Source organism: Pieris rapae, chromosome 5 (assembly GCF_905147795.1).
Source record: "Pieris rapae chromosome 5, ilPieRapa1.1, whole genome shotgun sequence".
Classification (NCBI taxonomy): domain Eukaryota; kingdom Metazoa; phylum Arthropoda; class Insecta; order Lepidoptera; family Pieridae; genus Pieris; species Pieris rapae.
In genome coordinates this window covers 6662350-6682003 of record NC_059513.1, presented here as the reverse complement: position 1 = coordinate 6682003, position 19654 = coordinate 6662350, and the positions used below count along the sequence as shown (strand labels likewise).

The 19654-nt window shown below is 31.7% G+C and overlaps 1 protein-coding gene across 2 annotated transcripts; it reads left to right on the top strand.

The window, feature by feature from the left end:
* The first annotated feature begins 530 nt into the window (after nt 1–530).
* Nucleotides 531–15552, top strand: LOC111002395 (cell adhesion molecule 1). 2 transcript variants are annotated; one of them, XM_022272552.2, is made up of 8 exons: nt 531–668; nt 5718–5819; nt 8179–8325; nt 10156–10319; nt 10888–11101; nt 13630–14047; nt 14173–14276; nt 14624–15552. In XM_022272552.2, exons 2-8 carry the CDS (start codon nt 5759–5761, stop codon nt 14743–14745), a joined length of 1230 nt encoding a protein of 409 aa, XP_022128244.2. In that variant the 5' UTR covers nt 531–668; nt 5718–5758; the 3' UTR covers nt 14746–15552. The 2 variants fall into 2 exon arrangements, with proteins under 2 accessions (XP_022128244.2, XP_022128245.2); XM_022272553.2 differs by lacking the exon at nt 8179–8325.
* Nucleotides 15553–19654: the final 4102 nt, after the last annotated feature.

Genomic DNA, 19654 nt, shown 5'->3' with positions numbered 1-19654 from the left:
TGACGAGATGTTTTGTTTCACCAAGATAATGCACCCTAGTCCATAATAATGAAGGCCACAATTCAAGAAGCTGGCTTCAAACTGATTGAGGATAGTCCATATTTAACGAACCTAGGTCCTACTGAATTCTACCTTTTAGCGCGGTTATATGAAAATGTAATGGGCCATAAATTTGAAGATAAATCTGAAGAGGTCTCTTTTAATAAAAAATCAATTACATTATCATTTTTTATTTTACACCCCTAGTAAAAGTGACATTTTATATTTCTATTTAATTATTAGTGTAAAAATAAAGTTCAAATACTATGTAGTTTGTTTAAACATGAATATACATACCACATATACATATTTATTAAGATAAGAAGTAGAAAAGAAATAAAGAATAGAAAATAATTAAAAACTGTTTATATAATATAAACAGTTCGAAATTCGAACACAAGTTCGAATTTCAAATGTTCTACGCATACTCAGTTGACGTAACGTCACATAACACCCTCTTGCTCCCGATTCAGTCAGTAGCAGACAGGCTCTCTACTGAACAGGAGATCGCAACTTGCCATAATAAATTCACGAGTGTGGAGTGCAGTGACGTGATTTCAAAAACGGAATTATAATGTTGTGATAAGTGCTCACTGTGCGTCACTTCATGTGTAAATTAATTAAATAATGTGAGTATTTTATATTTTTAAGTTTTTGAGAAGTTGATTTGTATTCGGATAATTAAATGATTGATGAAATTTTAGATTCTATTTTCGAGATCCAAATTTTGCTTAAATTAGTTATTCGTTTTATTTAATTATTTAAACATGAAATAATCTTATAATTTCACATAACATTACTCATATAACAGAGTGAGGTTTTTACCATTTAATTATTTATTTATAGAAATACAATTTATATTTTAGAATTCGTTCTAAAATATAAATTGTATTTCTATAAATATAATTTATATAAATGGTATGTAAACATAACCAGAACTGCGATCTGTGCATTTATTGACTACAATATTATGTAAAGTATAAAAGTCTGAAATTATTTTATGTTAGAAATATTATAAATCATATTTAGATATAAAGTTTAAACATTACGTACTGGGGATAATACAAGTTAACCAAAATGCCTCTACGCTTCTACATATTGCCCCAATTCTGCTACCGTGTTAATTTTGAGCATATTCATAAAATTAGGTCTCCGCTAACAGCTCTAGTGCTAGAACACACGTGTGAATGAATTAATTAAACGACTGAGAACGCAATGAAGTCGACATACATTATGAAAAAACATTCTACTTGACACGTTTCGCTACTTTAAAGGTGTGTTCTTCATATATTAATTAAAGGAACTTTACCTACAAAAAAATATTTGAAATATATGAATTATTACTTTGAAATACCATAAATTATTTAATCCAATGAAATATTGTCAATGGCCAAGTAAGACTATTAAAAGGTGTTGTCCTAGTGGCGTCAGCGTGCGACTCTCATGCCTGAGGTCATAGGTTCGATCCCCGGCTGTGCACCAATGGACTTCTTTTCTATATGCCCATTTAACATTTTCTCGAATGGTGAAGGAAAAAATCGTGAGGAAACCGACATGTCTTAGACCCAAAAAGTCGACGACGTGAGTCAGGCACTGGAGGCTGATCACCTACTTGCCTATTAGATTTAAAAATGATCATGAAACAGATTCAGAAATCTGAGGCCAAGATCTAAGGAGCCACTGATTTTTTTCATGTAAAACTATTATGTTTTTGAAAAAAAACTTAACTAAAATCACAGAAAGCATTCTTGTCTTAAAGTTCTCTGTTTCTGCAGACTGTATTGGGACAGAAAGTAAATTAAAGTAAGAAAGAAAGTAAAGTGCAGAAAATGCATGTCTTAGTTTGGATCACCAGCCTGATGTTTTTTGAGTATCTGTTAAGCTCCTGACTTTTCCACCTTGAAAGGTTGTCAACAAGTATGTTTGATCTACGCTTCCTTTTTCTTTGGGATTCAAGTCGAGAGTCCAAGTAATATTATCTGGATCCCTCTAAAGTTTTCTCTATCCAAATCGATTTGCGACGATCAATTACTACAGCAGAACCTCATTGCACAAAAGCTTTTCTTAAGATTAGCTTCATTTCATTTCATTACGATAGTAGTTAGATAGTTAGACAATACGTCTAATAACTTTACTTTTTAAGCATAATTACAAAGAAAACTAAAATTAATTACGTGAAATTTAAGGCTCTATGCCAACTGTTTGAGAAGACAAGAATAAATGTTGTTGTCAACAGTGTATTATTATTCGAAATTGCTTTGTTTTATTAATATTATTAATTACATTAACACGAGAGTCCTGGGATAGGTTTCTGGGAAAATAATAATTGATTCTAAATGACGAAATTTTGTTTACATAGCAATAAAAATCTCTGTTCCATGGATATCCCGTATATTACCCGTACCGGGATATCGGGCGAGTTTCGTATTTTTCTTTTCTTTGAAAAATATACTGCTTGCAAGAATTACCCTTTGTACTGTTATAACACCATATTTATATATACCGCAATTACAGCATATGGTTTAATAAAATATGCAACAATAATTTAGACATAAGAATAATGTTAATTATAAATATTTTAACAAAGATCGGAGACGGACCAATTTAGGTAAACAGTAGTGTTTAATAAGTCTCTATTTTACATTGAATTTATTAAAAAATGTATAATATCATTTTGAAATCAAATATAAAGCAATGTAATTGTTTATAGTGAGTTTAGTTTTAATTGCAGTCCAATGATAAAGGCAACTAAAAATATTAATTACTTTTATTCTCGGCTCTCAAATTTCAATAAACAAAAAATGTATATACCTGCTATAGTCGTAATATACTGGTATAGTTTTGTTTAACAGTTTCGTGTGACTCTGGAAGACAATAAACATGACAAAATATTTCATTAAATTTGTGAATAAGAAAGATTATACATTCAAAAGAACAAAAGTTAAGAGTCATGTCTAAGGCTCATGTTAGGAATATCTCCCTAAACATAACTATAGTAATACAAGGCCTAACTTTGCACTTTACATCTCTAAGATTACCACAGACACCAATGCAAATGTGAATAAAGTGGAGTTTCGTGTTTAGACCACATGTTAATCTGCTTAGTACTAAAAGCTTTTATTAAACATGTTTTATACTTTAAATGTTAGATCTTTAGCTTCAAATACTACCTTATTTTAAGACATATTTAGTAGATCTCTTGGTTCTTTAGAACTTAGCTATCATATTACCCCAGATATGATATACTAAAAAATATCACTAACTAGGGCTAGTTAGTAATATGAAAAAAATATATATATTAGCTTAACGGCAGCAGATGGAATAGACGCATATTAACAAAATCCTGTACTATCAAACAGTTTTCTGTCAACTTCAGGTGGCAAATAGTTATCTTAACGACATAATATTTTTTTTATTTTTTTTTATTATAGAACAGGGGGCAAACGGGTAGGAGGCACACCTGATGTTAAGTGATACCGCCGCCCATGGACACTCAATGCCAGAGGGCTCGCGAGTGCGTTGCCGGCCTTATAAGAATTGGTACGCTCTTTTCTTGAAGGACCTGTATACAAGTTTGATGTATTTCTATTCACACCTTCACCTTGACTTTATGAACTCGTTACATAACTTCTATTTGCGATTCTAATCCCTTAAGATTTCGCGTAAGCATTTCGGAACTGGGCTGCGTGTTTTGCTAACACAACTACGCCCCGGATGATATCTGGATTTTATTTACACTCTCGTTCTACTTAGATTAGCGTTTCATTTCATATAATGTCCCATTTTTTTGGAGGATGCAGAGGAAATGGTTTTTACTTAAATAGTTTAAAACGACCAAGTCGAAGACACCATATTAAATATTCTTTCTTTAAGTCTCTTTCCAACCAATTAATATAATTTATAATTAAACAAAATTGGAAAATAATTTTCGTCTCGTGACATGATATCATTTTAACCTACTTCAAGGATGTCTATTTACAATACAAGAGGAGAACCTATATATATCTTTTTAAAACACACAAAAAAAGTAGTTTTGTGACTCCTAGATTAAGACACGCCCTACGAAACCACCACTGGACGCAGGACGATGAGCGCATTGTACCTTTCCGACCACTTCAGAAGCTTCTTCACAACTTCATAATTTTTGTTATAGTATTCTTCAATCGTGAATTTTTTCATCGGCAAAGAGGTAATTTATGTGCTTTCACCTGCGTATCGCGACAGAAGGTGTTTTGATAGATGCACTCTCTTTAATTGTAAATATTGATTTAAGGCAATTCCTGTTTGTCGACGATAAGCACAGAGCTTCAGATCTTGTTTTATAATACGCGACAGAATCCTCGCATTCCCATTTTGTTCGCTTCCTAATGGGGTTTCAACGAATTCTGGCATTGACAGCATTTTTCTGGTCGACAGACGAAGTTTTGTTACAATTTGTTGGTAGCATAATATACGAACACACGGCTTTTGAATATGACCGACGGCCCCATACCTACTTAAATTTTGTAAGTGTATTTAAATTTTGCTTACAAAGTTTTATTTTCTGTGGGGTGAAACAAAGATTACGGTTTTCTGCACAAGCTTTAAGAGACACCGACCAACTCTCTAAATTCTAAAGCTTCGAGTATCTTTAATGCATGCCCTGACCTACCTTTTGTTCACTCGAATTTGTCGATGTATTGCGCGACCCGGTTTACCAGCTTGCTAATACAATAACAATAAGTATAACCGTAAAACATGAACGCACAGTCTACAAAATAATATTAAAATTCCTGAACTAAGTTCTAAATTTAAAAAAGAGAATTTCAAAGCCAGAAGTCCATTTATCAACTGATTTTTATCGTTATCCTAATTTATTTCAAATGCACATTTCATAGAAAATGTTAGGCTCTTGGTTCTCATCCTGAAATATTTGATTATTTAGACATAGCTTGCACTGAATTTACATTATACTCCTGACAGTTCTATCTATAAATATAATAAATGAAAATGAATCTTTTTGTATGGAAAGAAAAAAATAGTTTTATTTAGCACTTAGATTTATATTCCGGAAAGCGAGTAGTTGGGTTGCATAGCATGCCGGTTTGTAAATACTACAAAGGTAGGCTAAGTAGACTGGACCGATTTTGGAAAACTTTTGGTGTGGATTCGAGAATGGCTTAGATTTCTAATTATACTAGCTGCCCGCGCGAACTTCGTTTCTCATTAATGCGTAGTCTGTCCATTAGTACACCTCAACTTGGAACATTTTGCTACGCTACCGTAGTGCTATATTTCCAAGTCCTTGTACTATTGAATAAAAATAGTACAAGGACTATTAAAAACTAAGGAGTTTAATTGTAGAGGGGGGAAAATTAAGGGTTGTATGTATTTTTATATGTTGTATCAAAAATATTAAAAAAAATATTGAGGTCGACTCCCCATATCGCTTAGGGGTATGTAAAATAGATAGTAGCCGATTCTCAGACCTAGTGAATATGCATATAAAATATGATGAAAATCGGTCAAGCCGTTTCGGAGGAGTATGTACACGAGAGTACACGAGAATATTATATATTAGATGTAAATCTCTTTATTTACTTTTTGACAGTAGTTTGTAGTGATATACACACTGAAATGTAAAACCACCTATATTAGAATTTTTTATACTACATATTATATTATGTCTTTGGTTTCAGGTAAGGCGTAACGCGCTGGCGCCTGTGATGTGTCCACTAATATGCTGTGGAGTCACCTCAACCTTGTCTGTCTAGCGTTATGCTGCTTCCATACCGCATCAGGTAATAAATTTTTGTAATTATTTTTTATCTCAACTTAGGTCATGTACCGAAATATATGTTTTTATGCGATTAAAGAAATAGGCCAACTTGTGCTAGCCGCCTCTCGTGAAAACCTCAATAATCAACGCTGGCTGATGCGGTGGTCGCCTATAAAGATCAAACAGGATAAAACAACGCTAGTAACACAGCTTTATTTAACCGTTTCAAATCAAACTCTCTAACTTTTGACTTCGTTTTAATAGTCATGGTCATGGTCAGCAAGAGACGGGTTATGGTTATAGTTATAATCTTTTTAGCTTTGATATATTGTAATATAGCTGTGCCAACGCCAGTTGCAAAAGATGGCGAGAAGTTGGTACTTAAAAAAGAAAGACCGCTATTTTCAGAAAAATCCGGTTTCATAAGGCATTTTCAATGCTGTAAAGTAAGCCGGTTATAAGATGCCGGCACCTCGTTCGTAGTAATAATTGTGTCCTCACACTTGCTAATGTAGTTTATATATTTCTCTTTAGTAGTCTTTATTTGATTTTAAGATGTGATAATACCACAATGGCACCGCATCGACAGGAATTTTAAATTAAATAAATCATTGAAAATTTTGTGGCACAACAATGTAATGCACATACTACTAAATAGGTAGAGGTAGATTTAATTTGGCGGCTGGTAGAAAGTGCCGGTCACCCTAGTTGGTGGTTTTCTCGCTCACCGAATAAGCACAGCAAAATAGCGTGGAAATTCTGCCAGCATTAAGAGTACTCTGACACAGAACCAAATATTTTAAACATATTTAGGGCCTGTTCCACAAATAAGCTATTTATTACTTATTGGCAGGATAAACAGTATTTTTGCGTTTCACGACTGTCAGATATCGCTATTCGTCATGAAACATAAAGTATCTTATTCGGAACTTTTATCTATCGAATAATTTATGTGTTGCATAGCTATTTGGTACTTTATTCATACAAAGTGAAACAGGCCCTTAGTATTTTATGTTTCCGTTATTACTTATTCATGTAAAGCTTAGAATATGTTAAATTAACTTTGTTCCATTTTTGAAATCGTTTTTAAATTTAACATGATCTTTAATAAGTGGCGCGGAAAGAAGATTACAATCATCATATGAATCTCGTTTGTATTCAGGCTAAAGTGTACAAACTGATGAAGGAAAATTTTCGAAATATCTCAGCGGGCATCGCCCCTTTAATGAAATCAGTTTTAAACTGTTCACAGTCATAAATTAAGTATGCATAAATTGGAATAGTTTGTTGATTGCAGTTTGCTTGTTGTTAATTGATTTAAAACTTGATTGCGTACTTTAAAATCGGCGGTTGCTGTTGTTTAATAATTATGTGTTTAAACGGTTTTCCTTTTAAATAATATAATTTATAATGAATCTTTTGCCTGGTGTGGTTTTTGGTTTTTGTGTTTTAAAACAATGTCTGTAATTAAAATCGTTTGGGTTCTATAACGTACATATGGAACAATCACGATTAAATTTCGGGGTCATTAGATTTGATGAAAGAGATTTTGCATATTTAAAAATTATAAACCTCTACTGAAAACAAAAGATTGATTAAAGAAGTATATGGATATACGTAAGGTACTTTCTGAGCCGACATATAAAATTTTGGATCTATGATATACGTGTTTCCTGACGACAGCTTCCTTTACGAAGGATAGTTTGCAAAAAGTATAACATCAGCGTTTTGTCTAACATACACATCTATTTAAGGTGTCTAATTAATATTATATACACCTTATACGTAAGGGAAAAAATAAATGGGCCATAAAAACACTCCATTAAAAATGCATTCAAACCTCTTTGATGTTTTTGTTTCAAACGGTTTGTTTTTGAATTTAGAATCGACTGTTTTTTCAACCAGATATCTCCACAGTCTACACTGGCTGAATGTAAATGAGGAATGAATTGAATACAATAAATTTGATTGTTCGCTTTGCTGCAAGTTTAGTATCACTTTACGAGTTCTTCGGATTACTTTGCTCTGTATTTTGCATAGAAACCGCTTTGCTCCTGATAATGGATTCTATGGATTATTGTGATTTACTATCAATATTAGTCATGTGATACGTGTCCATAGAGAAAGTTTTATCATTTTACCTACAAAAAAATACGACTATTATATAGTTTAATTATTAATAGTTAACTAAAAGTTATCAATCTTAATTTAAAAAAACAAATTAGGAACGGCAAGTAAATGTCTATTCGAAATTCAAATTATCTCACCTTGATCAAGTTATAATAAAAATCCCAAGTTTAAAAATAGAAATAGACTCTCGAATGTTTATTATTCAAAAATGGAAGCGATTCCGAATATTGAAGACATACATTTTACCGCAGAACCGCATATCGAGAATCACGTCAGGACGCGTCGAAGCGATGAGCGGGACGGTCTCGCATTATCCAGAGAGATATTCAGGAATATTACTAAGAAACTACGGCAGAACATACGAGAGGGCCCGACTGACAACGATCATTTATTACAGGGTGAGTATCGATTTTATACGAGTTTCAAGGCATATGTAATTTATTTAAGTTGGAATTATTTCATTGGTTCCAATTAACTCCAATTAAACCAATTAATTCCTTCTGATGTTAGGTTATAACATTTTCGGTTGAATGTAGATATTCTTCATTATAGTCTATCACTATGATTCAATAAATTAATATTCCTGAATGATATTAGATATAATATGTTATCTAATTATCTTCATTTTACTATATTACTATGAAATAAAATAACGAAACATCACACATAACAAATTTTGAAAATCGAATACTATGGTATTTTATTCTAAAATACACATATGTTGTTCTTAATTCGAAAAACTTAAACCGGAAGTACTTCATTCGATTTTTAAACAAAGGTGTAAGAAACAACACCCAATACCAACAGAGGCCGAACAATAAACAATTTCACCCGAGCCTTCAATATCGCTCTAAAATAAAACGCATATTTCAAACAAAGAGAAAGTATCCATCAGCTAATTGTTTGCTTGTCTTTAATGGAACATTTAGCGTTCATGCCACGGAATATAGAACAACCAACTAATGAACTATTATTTCCCGTTTATAACAACTAATCTTCAGTCATAATAGCTGTTCATTTTGATGAATCATACGTCTTTTTTTATTTGTAGGACAGAATATATAATAAGTATCAGAATTTTCCATACGATTTAATTGTATACACGACAAACGTATAACACAGATATATCTACGTAACAGTTGGCAATGTAATTTGATACTGATATTTAAGCAATATATTACATATAAATAACATAGAAATTTAAAAAAAGGTGGCTTGACACTTGACATTGGCCTGTTAACAATGTGAATAATTGATATAATTATTTATATAAACAACAAACGAATTAACCAACGTTTAAATTCGATTTGATATTGTTAGGTAACAACTAAATTCATATTAAAACTCTTACAATTTTTTCCTGGTATGTTAATATAACATTGTAAGCGAGATACATATTATATGTAAAACAAAAGTATTATTTAATGTCCGCAGATAAACTTTTATAACCCAATATATTAGCCATGTTCCTACAATGAGACCATTAGCGAGATGATGAGAATGAAATGAGTCTAATTTTTCATGCAAATTATATCCAACGATTGTCTCTGGCTTAATGGCGAAAACTATTAAGTTCTTTACTGAGAAGGATAGAAGAAATACCTAAAATTGCGTTTATCTAAGTAGTCGCAATCGTTTATTATTAGGATTCAAAATAACTAAGCCGGTTACTATTAATCATATTAAAGGAGATACTGTAATATTATTAAAAATAAATTGTTAAATGTAGTTTTATTTTTTCGTCTTATAGCATTAACATTAACTGCCATAATTGTCAGATGAATTAATTAAGTTTGGTATTTAAAAACTATTTATGAACTAGAAAGTTGATATTATTTATTTTATACAAATAAATAAATTAAACGTTCTATTTCCACAAAGCAACACACTTGCCAACCCTTTATTGGACGCGTTTAAAGGGACCGCTGCGTTTGCTTATAAAAAAGAACAATAATGATTTACCAAATACATAGGTTTAAAATAACAATTTGTCTCGGTACATGACCTAATTTAGCGTGAGTTGCATGCTGTGACTTAAAGTAAGCTATAATAACGTCTAATAAGTTTTATTTTTTGTATCATATTGTTGTATAAGTGTAACCCGTTGTGGATGCATCCAGTGTGTTTGTATTGTGTTTTATTTTTGACTTTGTTTTTATTATAATGATGTTTCTGTTTAGTTTCCGAATAAATAAATAAATAAATAATTGTAAAGCTGTTGTTCATAGGTAAGGCGGAGGAGTCCCGACAGTATGCTCCGTATCAAGAGTTGCATCATCATGAGCGACACTGGGGACCGTACTTTGAGGAGAAAAACGTCACTCAAGTGACGGCACATGTCGGGGCGGAGGCTCTGCTTAACTGTAGGGTTGTCATGCTCAAAGATAAAACTGTAAGACTAAATCAAATATACATTTACATTATTTTTATTCAATGCCTTCCGGTTTTCCAATATCCGGTATTTCAGACATTCAAAAAAAGAACATGGGAATTATAACATCTCAAATACGGTACTACAACAGGCCCTTAGTAAATAGTTGCAATATGGAAGACACTTAAAAATGATTAATTTAAACATTTAGATCACTAATGATGCTTAGAGTGGAAATACATATTATTTAGAAGATTATCCCTATTATTACTCTTTGTACTATTTACTCTTGATTTTAATTATATACATATAACACTCTATGTGTTTTTATATTACTAAGGGCCTGTTTCACAATGTCCGGATAAGTTCCAAATAAGCTATTTGTTACTTATTGGTATGATAAATAGTATTTTTGCGTTTCACGACTGTCAGATAGCGCTATACGTCATGAAATTCGAAGTATCTTATTTGGAACTTTTATCTTTCGAATAATTTATGTGTTGCATAGCTATTTGGCACTTTATCCATACATTGTGAAACAGGCCCTTAGTGTCAAATACTATGTCTCATATATATTTTGCCATGCCAGGTGATGTGGCTACGTCATGCTACTGAAACAGCACAACTTCTGACCGTGGGACCAGCGCCATATGCCGGCGATAATAGGGTAGCATCCAAATATCAATATCCAAACAATTGGAGGCTTAGCATCAACCCTGTAAAGTGGTCTGACGCAGGCCGATACATGTGCCAAATATCGACTCATCCACCAAGGACCATATATACCGATCTTTCAGTATTACGTAAGTATATTATTATGCATGATGAGAACCAATAGTTTATAGACGATTGCTACATTTTTTTATTATAAATATTTCCAACAAATCCCACGTCATTATTTAAAATGAATATTGTATGTAAACAGTTACATTATTTAAACAACTGAGGGTTTAAAATGCTTCCAGTAGGTACTAGAAGCTCTCGAAATGGCTTTTATAAAGTTTTATTTAAATAATGAATTTTAAGTACAAAAACACTGGATACAAATTTTACGTATATATGTATTATTTATATATTTAACATGTGGCCAGAACAACTCATTTGTTTACCAAGCCTTGTTTGCTATCAACTTCCACTGGCGTTTAGTTTTCTATACATGTGATTAATTGATAGTTTACGTACGTGAAACAGTGGGGCTTAGAAAATCTTTTCAATTGTTAAAGTCGTTAGAAGCATTGTTTTGTCATTTACAATACTATATATATGTCAATACGGTCCGACAAACAATTTTAATGTTATTATTAAAATACAATTTTATGAAGTTTTGCAAATAAAGAGTTATAAAAGCTACATAAATTTTGTTCCAAATCGTTGTAGACGGAACAGAATACTTGCAATAAAAGGGCTAATAATAATAATAAAATAGGCTAATATAGATTGATAGCGATAAGGATGCGTTCATAAAAGAACTAAAGTGCGGAAATATAATTTTTATTAATATTTTACTTTTGTAAATTGGCACATACTTTACCTGAACACATAATATTTTACTTTACTTAAAATCCTAGATTTAATAAGAAAAGCTTGAATGAATTAATAAATAAACCCATTTAATTAAGTTTAATACACCAATAAAAACATATCCACTGTGTAAAGTTATATCTACATCAACACATTGAATTCTTTAACAATGGATACAAAGCCGGAAACTAAAACTTTTTATGGCGAATATAAATTAAGAAATTATGAATGTTTGAATATATGTATAAATGTATATTATTATTTTTATTAAAAAAAACATTTATCGGATCTGAGTGGTCATCATAGAGCACATTGGGTGCCGAATACTCGGATGCGAGTGCTATGGATGACAACAGTTTAAAAAAATTAACGGGACGCTCGCACGGATCCAAGTGGGCGCTATTAAGACCAACCGCTTAACTCGGATCCGAAAAAAAGAGCACTTAATGTAATAATAGCAAAATAAAGAAACTCATGGTTAACCTGTTTCCAAATCTCGCCTTTCTTTGCCCCGATATACTATAAGTACATATTATATTACAATAGTAATTATGAACATACGATCACATACGTCCAACTACTATATTATTCTTACGTCCTTCAAGTAAAGTCCAAACTATAAGTACAGTTAGTAAAGTCGTTTGTTTGACCTTAAAGGTAAATTAAATCGCTGGTCGCTCCGATTATTAATAAAATAGTACCCTTAGCTGTGATCTCGGGTGCAATAGAGCCGTTTGATAGGCTCAGCCAGTGATTGGATCGCTTACATAACGATGTGGGATGGAACAATTTGTGAACGCGCCAACACACTGCATCGCCTAACACGAGTTCTATTAAATTTTGAATTGAGCTAAAACAGTGAAATGGTCAACGTGTTTTTGTTTAGTTGATACTCAAGACAAGGAACCGTCGTGTTTTGGGCCTAAATTAAATAGCGTTAAAATACGTGGTAGTATTTACATACATATACAAATATTTTCGACACTAACGGAGTTACTTAGACCCAAAGATTGATAATATGTCAGGCACAGAAATCTGATCGCATTCTTGTGAAAAGAAATTATTAAAGTTGCACTCTAAAGCCAAGGGTCTAAAGAGCTATTGTATAGTATTGCTATTGTATTGCTAGAGTATTGTACTTAGTTCACATTAATATTTGTATCAATCGAAACAAACAAGGTAAATCAATAAATCTTTTAACATCCTTATCATTCGTTTGTTTAAATCAAGTATATTATAACAACACAAATTTGAAATTGTAATTTATTGAAATGTTCTGTTAAGTTTCTATAAAGCTTGAGATAATCACATTGCGAAGCCTCTAAGCCGTGAAGACATTAACTCAGCAATGAATTTCAAAGAAATGGCGAATGCTTAAACGAGCGTTTGTTTAAAATTCTTCCAACCTATTGTATCTTTTAAAACTAGGGTTGGTAAACTTTAAAGCAAAGCGTTAATATAATATGTTTTTAGAGATTTTATTTTTATAAGATCAATTAATTATGACTGATACAAAAATACCAGCGTTATAAGGATGCTCGTAAGCGGGCTAAAGTATATTAGTTCTAGTATCAACTATCCAACGAGTTCACTTTCTACTAAATAAGAATTGTGTCGAATTATATATGTTTTGAATCAAACCTAAGCCTATCTTTTCCCATTTAGCAAGGCTTTTACGACTTTTTCTATATTTTATAAGAACGTATCAACAAAACAACTTTTATTATAAATAGTAATTGAGCCACACGATATGTTTATGTCTTAACCTCACATAAACTACATTATTCGTAAATTGTATTCATCGTTTCAGCTCCAGTTCTTACAATCAACGGGGACGCAACACACGACGTCAAAGACAAATTCTACAAAGCCGGTAGTTCGATAAAATTGACATGCGTTATATCAGACGAATATGTATCAACATTACCGACTAAAGTGCCAATATTTATAACGACTGCTAAACCCACAACCGTTCAAGCGACCACAGAGTTAACGACAAAAATGAGCACAATATTAAATAGATTAGATTTAATGTTAAACAAAAGTTGGAGCGTTGAAACTACAACATTGACTTCAACAGTTAGCTTAAGTACTACAACCATTAAGAACGAAATAACAACGCAAGCTATGCAACCTGTGACTAGGCCAGTATTGAATAATATTTATGGCTTAGTATGGAGGAAGCAGGGGAAAGATATAGAAAAATTTATCACGTGGCGTAATATGAGGTTAGTGTAATTTATATTTTACCTGGAATCGAACCCTGGGCTTAGAGGATTATGCAGTGTTTTACAAATTAACTCTCTAGACTCTGGAGATTCATTTGTTTAAATGTATCATATCTCTCTTGCAGTGCTACATTTAGCGTGTCTTCAGCGTCCCAAAATGACAGTGGATTGTACAGTTGTCATTTGTTAAACCATTCTCAAGTTATAATTAATGTACACGTTCTTAGTGGTAAGTACTATTCTGGATCAAGGTCTCACTCATACGCTGAAAGTATCGTAAGAAAAATAATACGCCTTACATACAAAAATCGATGGAGTTTACTTGACTGATGAAATACTGGCTGAAACTTTATGTAATTATTGATAACTATCAAAACTATTCCAACGGAATTATTTTTAATTTGCTTTTAACTGTACTTCATAGCCATAGAAATGGGCATTTTCTAAATTTAACCATTCTTCATTTTGTAGTTTAATTATTACTACACAATAGTAACTATGTAATATTTCAGCAATGACACATTATAGTATTTTAAATTGAACAAATTAGAATTGAATTTAAAAACCTCATTACAGGTGAAAACCAAGCAGCGGTACATCACGACACCTGGAATAAAGGTTCCCTTTTCTGGCAGCCACAAATCCTTAATCTCCTAACCATACCTATGTTAACTTTTTTACATAATTTGGGTAATTAGATAAATTAATTGGAATCGGTTACATGTAGGATTAAGTATGCTTTAAATTTCCTTAAAAGAGAGACTCGTTTATATCTATCGAAGGCTTTACAATTTAAAAATGTCACGTTTATCCTTCAAATATTATTAGTTGTGTGAATTTCAATGTTTTTTATTTAGGATTAAAAAAATCCTATATCTTATAAGAGGACATTCTCATCTAGCCTCATCTTGATTTGGGAATCTCATATTAATTCGCTCCATACCTTTGTATATATTATTAATTGGACGATTAACTTAAAAATATATGCACCTGAAAATATTTTTTAATGCAATATAACATCAGAGCGTGATAGTAAAATTACAAATATCCAATTTCATATTCCTATTCTAGTTACCAAATAAGATACCTGCTTAAAACTATTAGTGATTATGATCTATCTAAAGCTCTCGTATATCATAATTTTGGGTCGTGTATGTTTCTATGAAAAATGTCTGTTTTTTGTAAAGAAAAAAACCACTACGTATCAATTTCATATTTGAATAAAGAAATCGGGCGAATTAAATCAGATTGCTATGGTGACCAACTTATCGGTTTTTGAATTTGGAACTGTAAACTAAGTTATTGTTAAGAAAAGTACATTGTATATAATAATCATTAGGTTTAAATACTTATATATCAATTAGAAACATTATAAACATTACAAGTGACAAGTATTTTATGTAAATAATAAAATGTTAAGTTTTACATATAGCAATTGTTTACAGCGAAGCTGATTTGTGTTTTATTATAAATTTTTTTGTTACTGTTTATGACTTCTATTTGAAGAGTGAATGTTAATTGTAATATTAATAAATACATTCTTGATAACGATAATGTGGGTTTTAATATCAAACAAATTATTTGTTTATATACTTTGGCTTATACATATTTATTTTGTCATGTAAAATCAACATAAAACCTTCTACTTGATTGTTTATTTTATTTTATTTATAAACAATACATAAGTAATATACGAATAAATACATTCTCAAAACCTAGCATACCTAATCATTTAATTAAAAAAACATACAACCTACTGTATGTTAGATTAATAAATGTGCGTCATAGAATTCAGTTAGAATAAATATCAAACATATAATATACATGAGTGATCAGTCGTATTTCTACATATCTAAGCAAACATTTTAAATATTCCGCAAAATAGTTCTTAATTAAGTTTTTCTAAAGCAGAACTTCACAAAGATGTCTTTAATGGTATATATTCACACACAGCGTCTTAGCTGTATCTCAAGGATTTAGCGCATAAATGGAAACAATTAATAATGTACGTATTTTCTCTAACGAAAGAGAAAGCGTAATGAGGCCTGAGACGAATTGAATATTTATGGCAAGATTTTCTTCAGAGTCGTCTAAGAGTATTTTAGGTCAATAGATGCTAAGATATAATTTATCTATTCAATCAATGGACAGTAAATTAAAATTAAAATATTTGACTTTAATATACGTAGTTTCAGAAATGGTGAATTTCCACAGTTAATTTGTATTGTACAGATCAGCGTTCTATGATTAAGAGTTTAAAATTTATTTTATTATTATTTATTACTCAAGATACGTCATATGGAATATGGTGTAATGGTTGCAGCTCCTTTCAAACGTCCACGTCCACAAAAGTAAAAACTTGGCGATTAAAAAGAGTGGCGGAGAGTTTATTGCCAGTTCTTCGCTTCCGTTCTACACCCTTGATTTGAGAACTGGCAGTAAATGTAAAGTTAGAAGCAGTCAATGTATATTTCTTTTTTTGACGTTCATAAGTACCTTATTGAATAAATGATTTTGAATTTGAAGTAACTATATAAGTATTTATATAAAAATAGTTCCTGGAACGATAGTAAAGTAAATCAAGACAGTTCTAAACTCCTGATAATATAAAGCCTATTCATTGCAAATCAGTCCAAAATACTTTAAATATAATATTGAAATACTTACTTGAAAAATATGTGAAATGAGACGGCAAGCGGCTGGGTGGGATCTCGTTGATCCCTTAGATAATGGGACGGGTTTTAATATGGGATGCTACTTGTGTGGACACGTTTGCCCCGTCTAACCTCCTTTGGACAAGCAAGGAAGCTGGGGCAGCCGCAGAGCTAACAGATAAACGGCACAAATATAAGAGTCTTTTCCTCCAAGTTAAATTTTGTTCCCTATGGAGTCGAGACTCTTGGGCCACCGGTCGTGGGGTTTCAGTACACAGACGCTTATTAAAGATTTAAGTTTGCGCTGATAGATGCTGGCACTTTCCTAGATCAACGATTAAGTTTTTTTTTTATATAACCGGGGGCAAACGCACAGGAGGCTCACCTATCGTAATACAGCGAGAAAATGCTACCAGCGGTAAAGGTACGCTGCCACAGGGACAAAACCTTTAATTTTTTTTCTTTTTAAAATTTTTAATGATTACTTTCTAGCTTAAGAAAATTGTAAATAAAGTTTATTTAAATTAGTAATTATAAAACAATCTGCTAAATTTAAATAGTATACTCATTCGTATAATTTGTAATTTTGCATCATTTCGACAGTGTTCAATACATCTTTGAAATGTAAATCGCTCAATACGGAACACAATTGTAACAAGAGTATCAGAAAAATACGAGTAAAATGTTGAACAGATAAATTGAGACGGGTACTGTCTGCTTAAAATTCCATATCACGTACATTTGTTATGGATGATGCACGTAAATGCATACCTGATAAAGTAGTCAATCTTTATATTATATAAAGAGAGACCGTGTGTTCAAATTTTATCTTCTAATATTCTATTATTATTTATTTTTATCTAATATTAATTCTACCAATATAATATAATGTCAAACCTAAATATTCAAACTATTTAAAACAAATTATAACAGTTGGGAAGGGCAGGCCGTCAAATAAAAAGATCTGCCGGAAGGATGGAGAAGATCATCACGTGAAAGAGACGAGTGAAAACAGCAATGGCAGGACTATGTTGAAAGACAACCTGACCAACTGTTGAAATCTAGTATGCTATACAAAACTAAAATTAAAGAAGTTAAACTATGTTATCGCTTTGGTTAAGATTTTGAAAATAAAAATGCAAACGAACACACAAACATAGTGTCAAAACATTATAGGATATTAAGACTGTTAATGACCATAACCTCAGTTTACTCTATTTATTATAATTGTAGAAAATTGAGTCTATATAATATTAGTTATTAACCATAATTATTCTAGTCGCATTGTTTTTATTGTAGGAAGAAAAATGTAAAATATTTATTTGGTTAGTGAATAAAGGCTTTTATTATTAATATTAACACAAAAAACATGAAGTGGTAGCAATGAACAAATTTATTAAATAAAATGGCCAAGTTAAAGAAGTTTCAAAAACACTCTAATCTATAAAACAGTTCGCGAGAGCTGTGCGAACTTTGTCAGCTGTTTGTTATTAAATTTATTGTGCACTAAGAAAAACTGAGCTAAGTAACGTAATGAGAAAATTTTACTGGTTATTTATGATACTAGCTGCGTCCCAGATTTTGTTAAACTTTAAACTGGAGATTTTAATTCTGTCGTGAAAATGTCGGCTAATTATTTCTGAAAATGGAAGAGCTGTGAAGTGTTGATTGCACATTTGGATTTTGGACGGTGAATTTTCAAACGTTGTTGGACTCATTTAATTTAAAAATACACAAGACTTTAGTTGGATTTGAAAGGGATACGAGTTTAAATAGTAGTATTTATTTATTTTATTTTTATTTTTACATTTTGATACAAAAACAGAAAACAGATTGATTACATACATACAGTTATTACACATTAAACAACATTTGAAAATCTGATATCCAATTATATCGGAATACAGCATTTTACACTAAATATCAAACAAACAACATACACATATTAAACTGAATGACAAAAAAAATAATATATATATATATATATATATATATATATAACATATATATATATATATATATATTAATTAATTCAAATTAGTAATTAAGGTTGCAAATACTATTGTGTTATTAATGTACCAACTTAAATGAATAAAGACTTATTATTATTATTATATTTGCACCTTCTAACGAGCGGCCAGTGTAATCTGTATTTAAAGCAATAGGACGCCAAGTGGCTAAAGAACAATTTTAAGTCATAACGACTTTATACAGAGGCAGCATCACATTTAACTAGTTTAATAGCTCAGAGCTTCTACTTATCGGAAATAATACAATTAAATAATGGATCTCCTCATTGCCTTGACATCTGCGCGCAAATTGTAGAGCTTAGCCCATTCAAGATCTAATCAAATAAAATCAGCTGGTTAAGATTATCTGGATTTCCAAGAATGTGTGCCCCTTATATGGTTCGTGACTTGGCTTTTTATATGGCAGCTAAAGTTGCTCAGTACAAGTCCATTTTCATCAAAGAGCGGTTAGAATCGTCGACGACACATTAATTTGCGAACAGCTTGATCCCTCGGCGTTACTTAGTGATGTGGGGTCCCTTTGCATCTTCTACCGTATTTACCATGAAGAATTTTCAGAGGAGTTGTTCGGATTAATACCTGCAAACTGAGTTTCATTATCGGACGTCGTGGCAGAATTCGAAATTCCACCCGTATCACCTCGACGTCCACCGTTCCACAACAGCGCATTATTAAACGCAGTTTTTGCCGCGCAGCACCACTACTGAAGTATTTCCGAACCAATTCGACTTAGGGTCCTTCAAGAAAAGAGCGTACCAATTCTTAATAGGCTGGCAACGCACTCGCGAGCCCTCTGGCATTGACAGTGTCCATGGGCGGCATTATCACTTAACATCAGGCGAGCCTCTGCCCGTTTGCCCCCTGTTCTATAAAAAAAAAACTCGTAGTATCACAAATTCTTAAATACGCTTACATTCGTAGTT

Excerpts from the sequence above, each read along its gene's own strand:
- LOC111002395 (XM_022272552.2), top strand. The coding sequence starts at position 5,759 with ATGCTGTGGAGTCACCTCAACCTTGTCTGTCTAGCGTTATGCTGCTTC. Across the intron at positions 10,320-10,887 it reads TCATGCTCAAAGATAAAACT|GTGATGTGGCTACGTCATGC; the intron begins GTAAGACTAAAT and ends TTGCCATGCCAG. Across the intron at positions 14,048-14,172 it reads ATCACGTGGCGTAATATGAG|TGCTACATTTAGCGTGTCTT; the intron begins GTTAGTGTAATT and ends TCTCTCTTGCAG.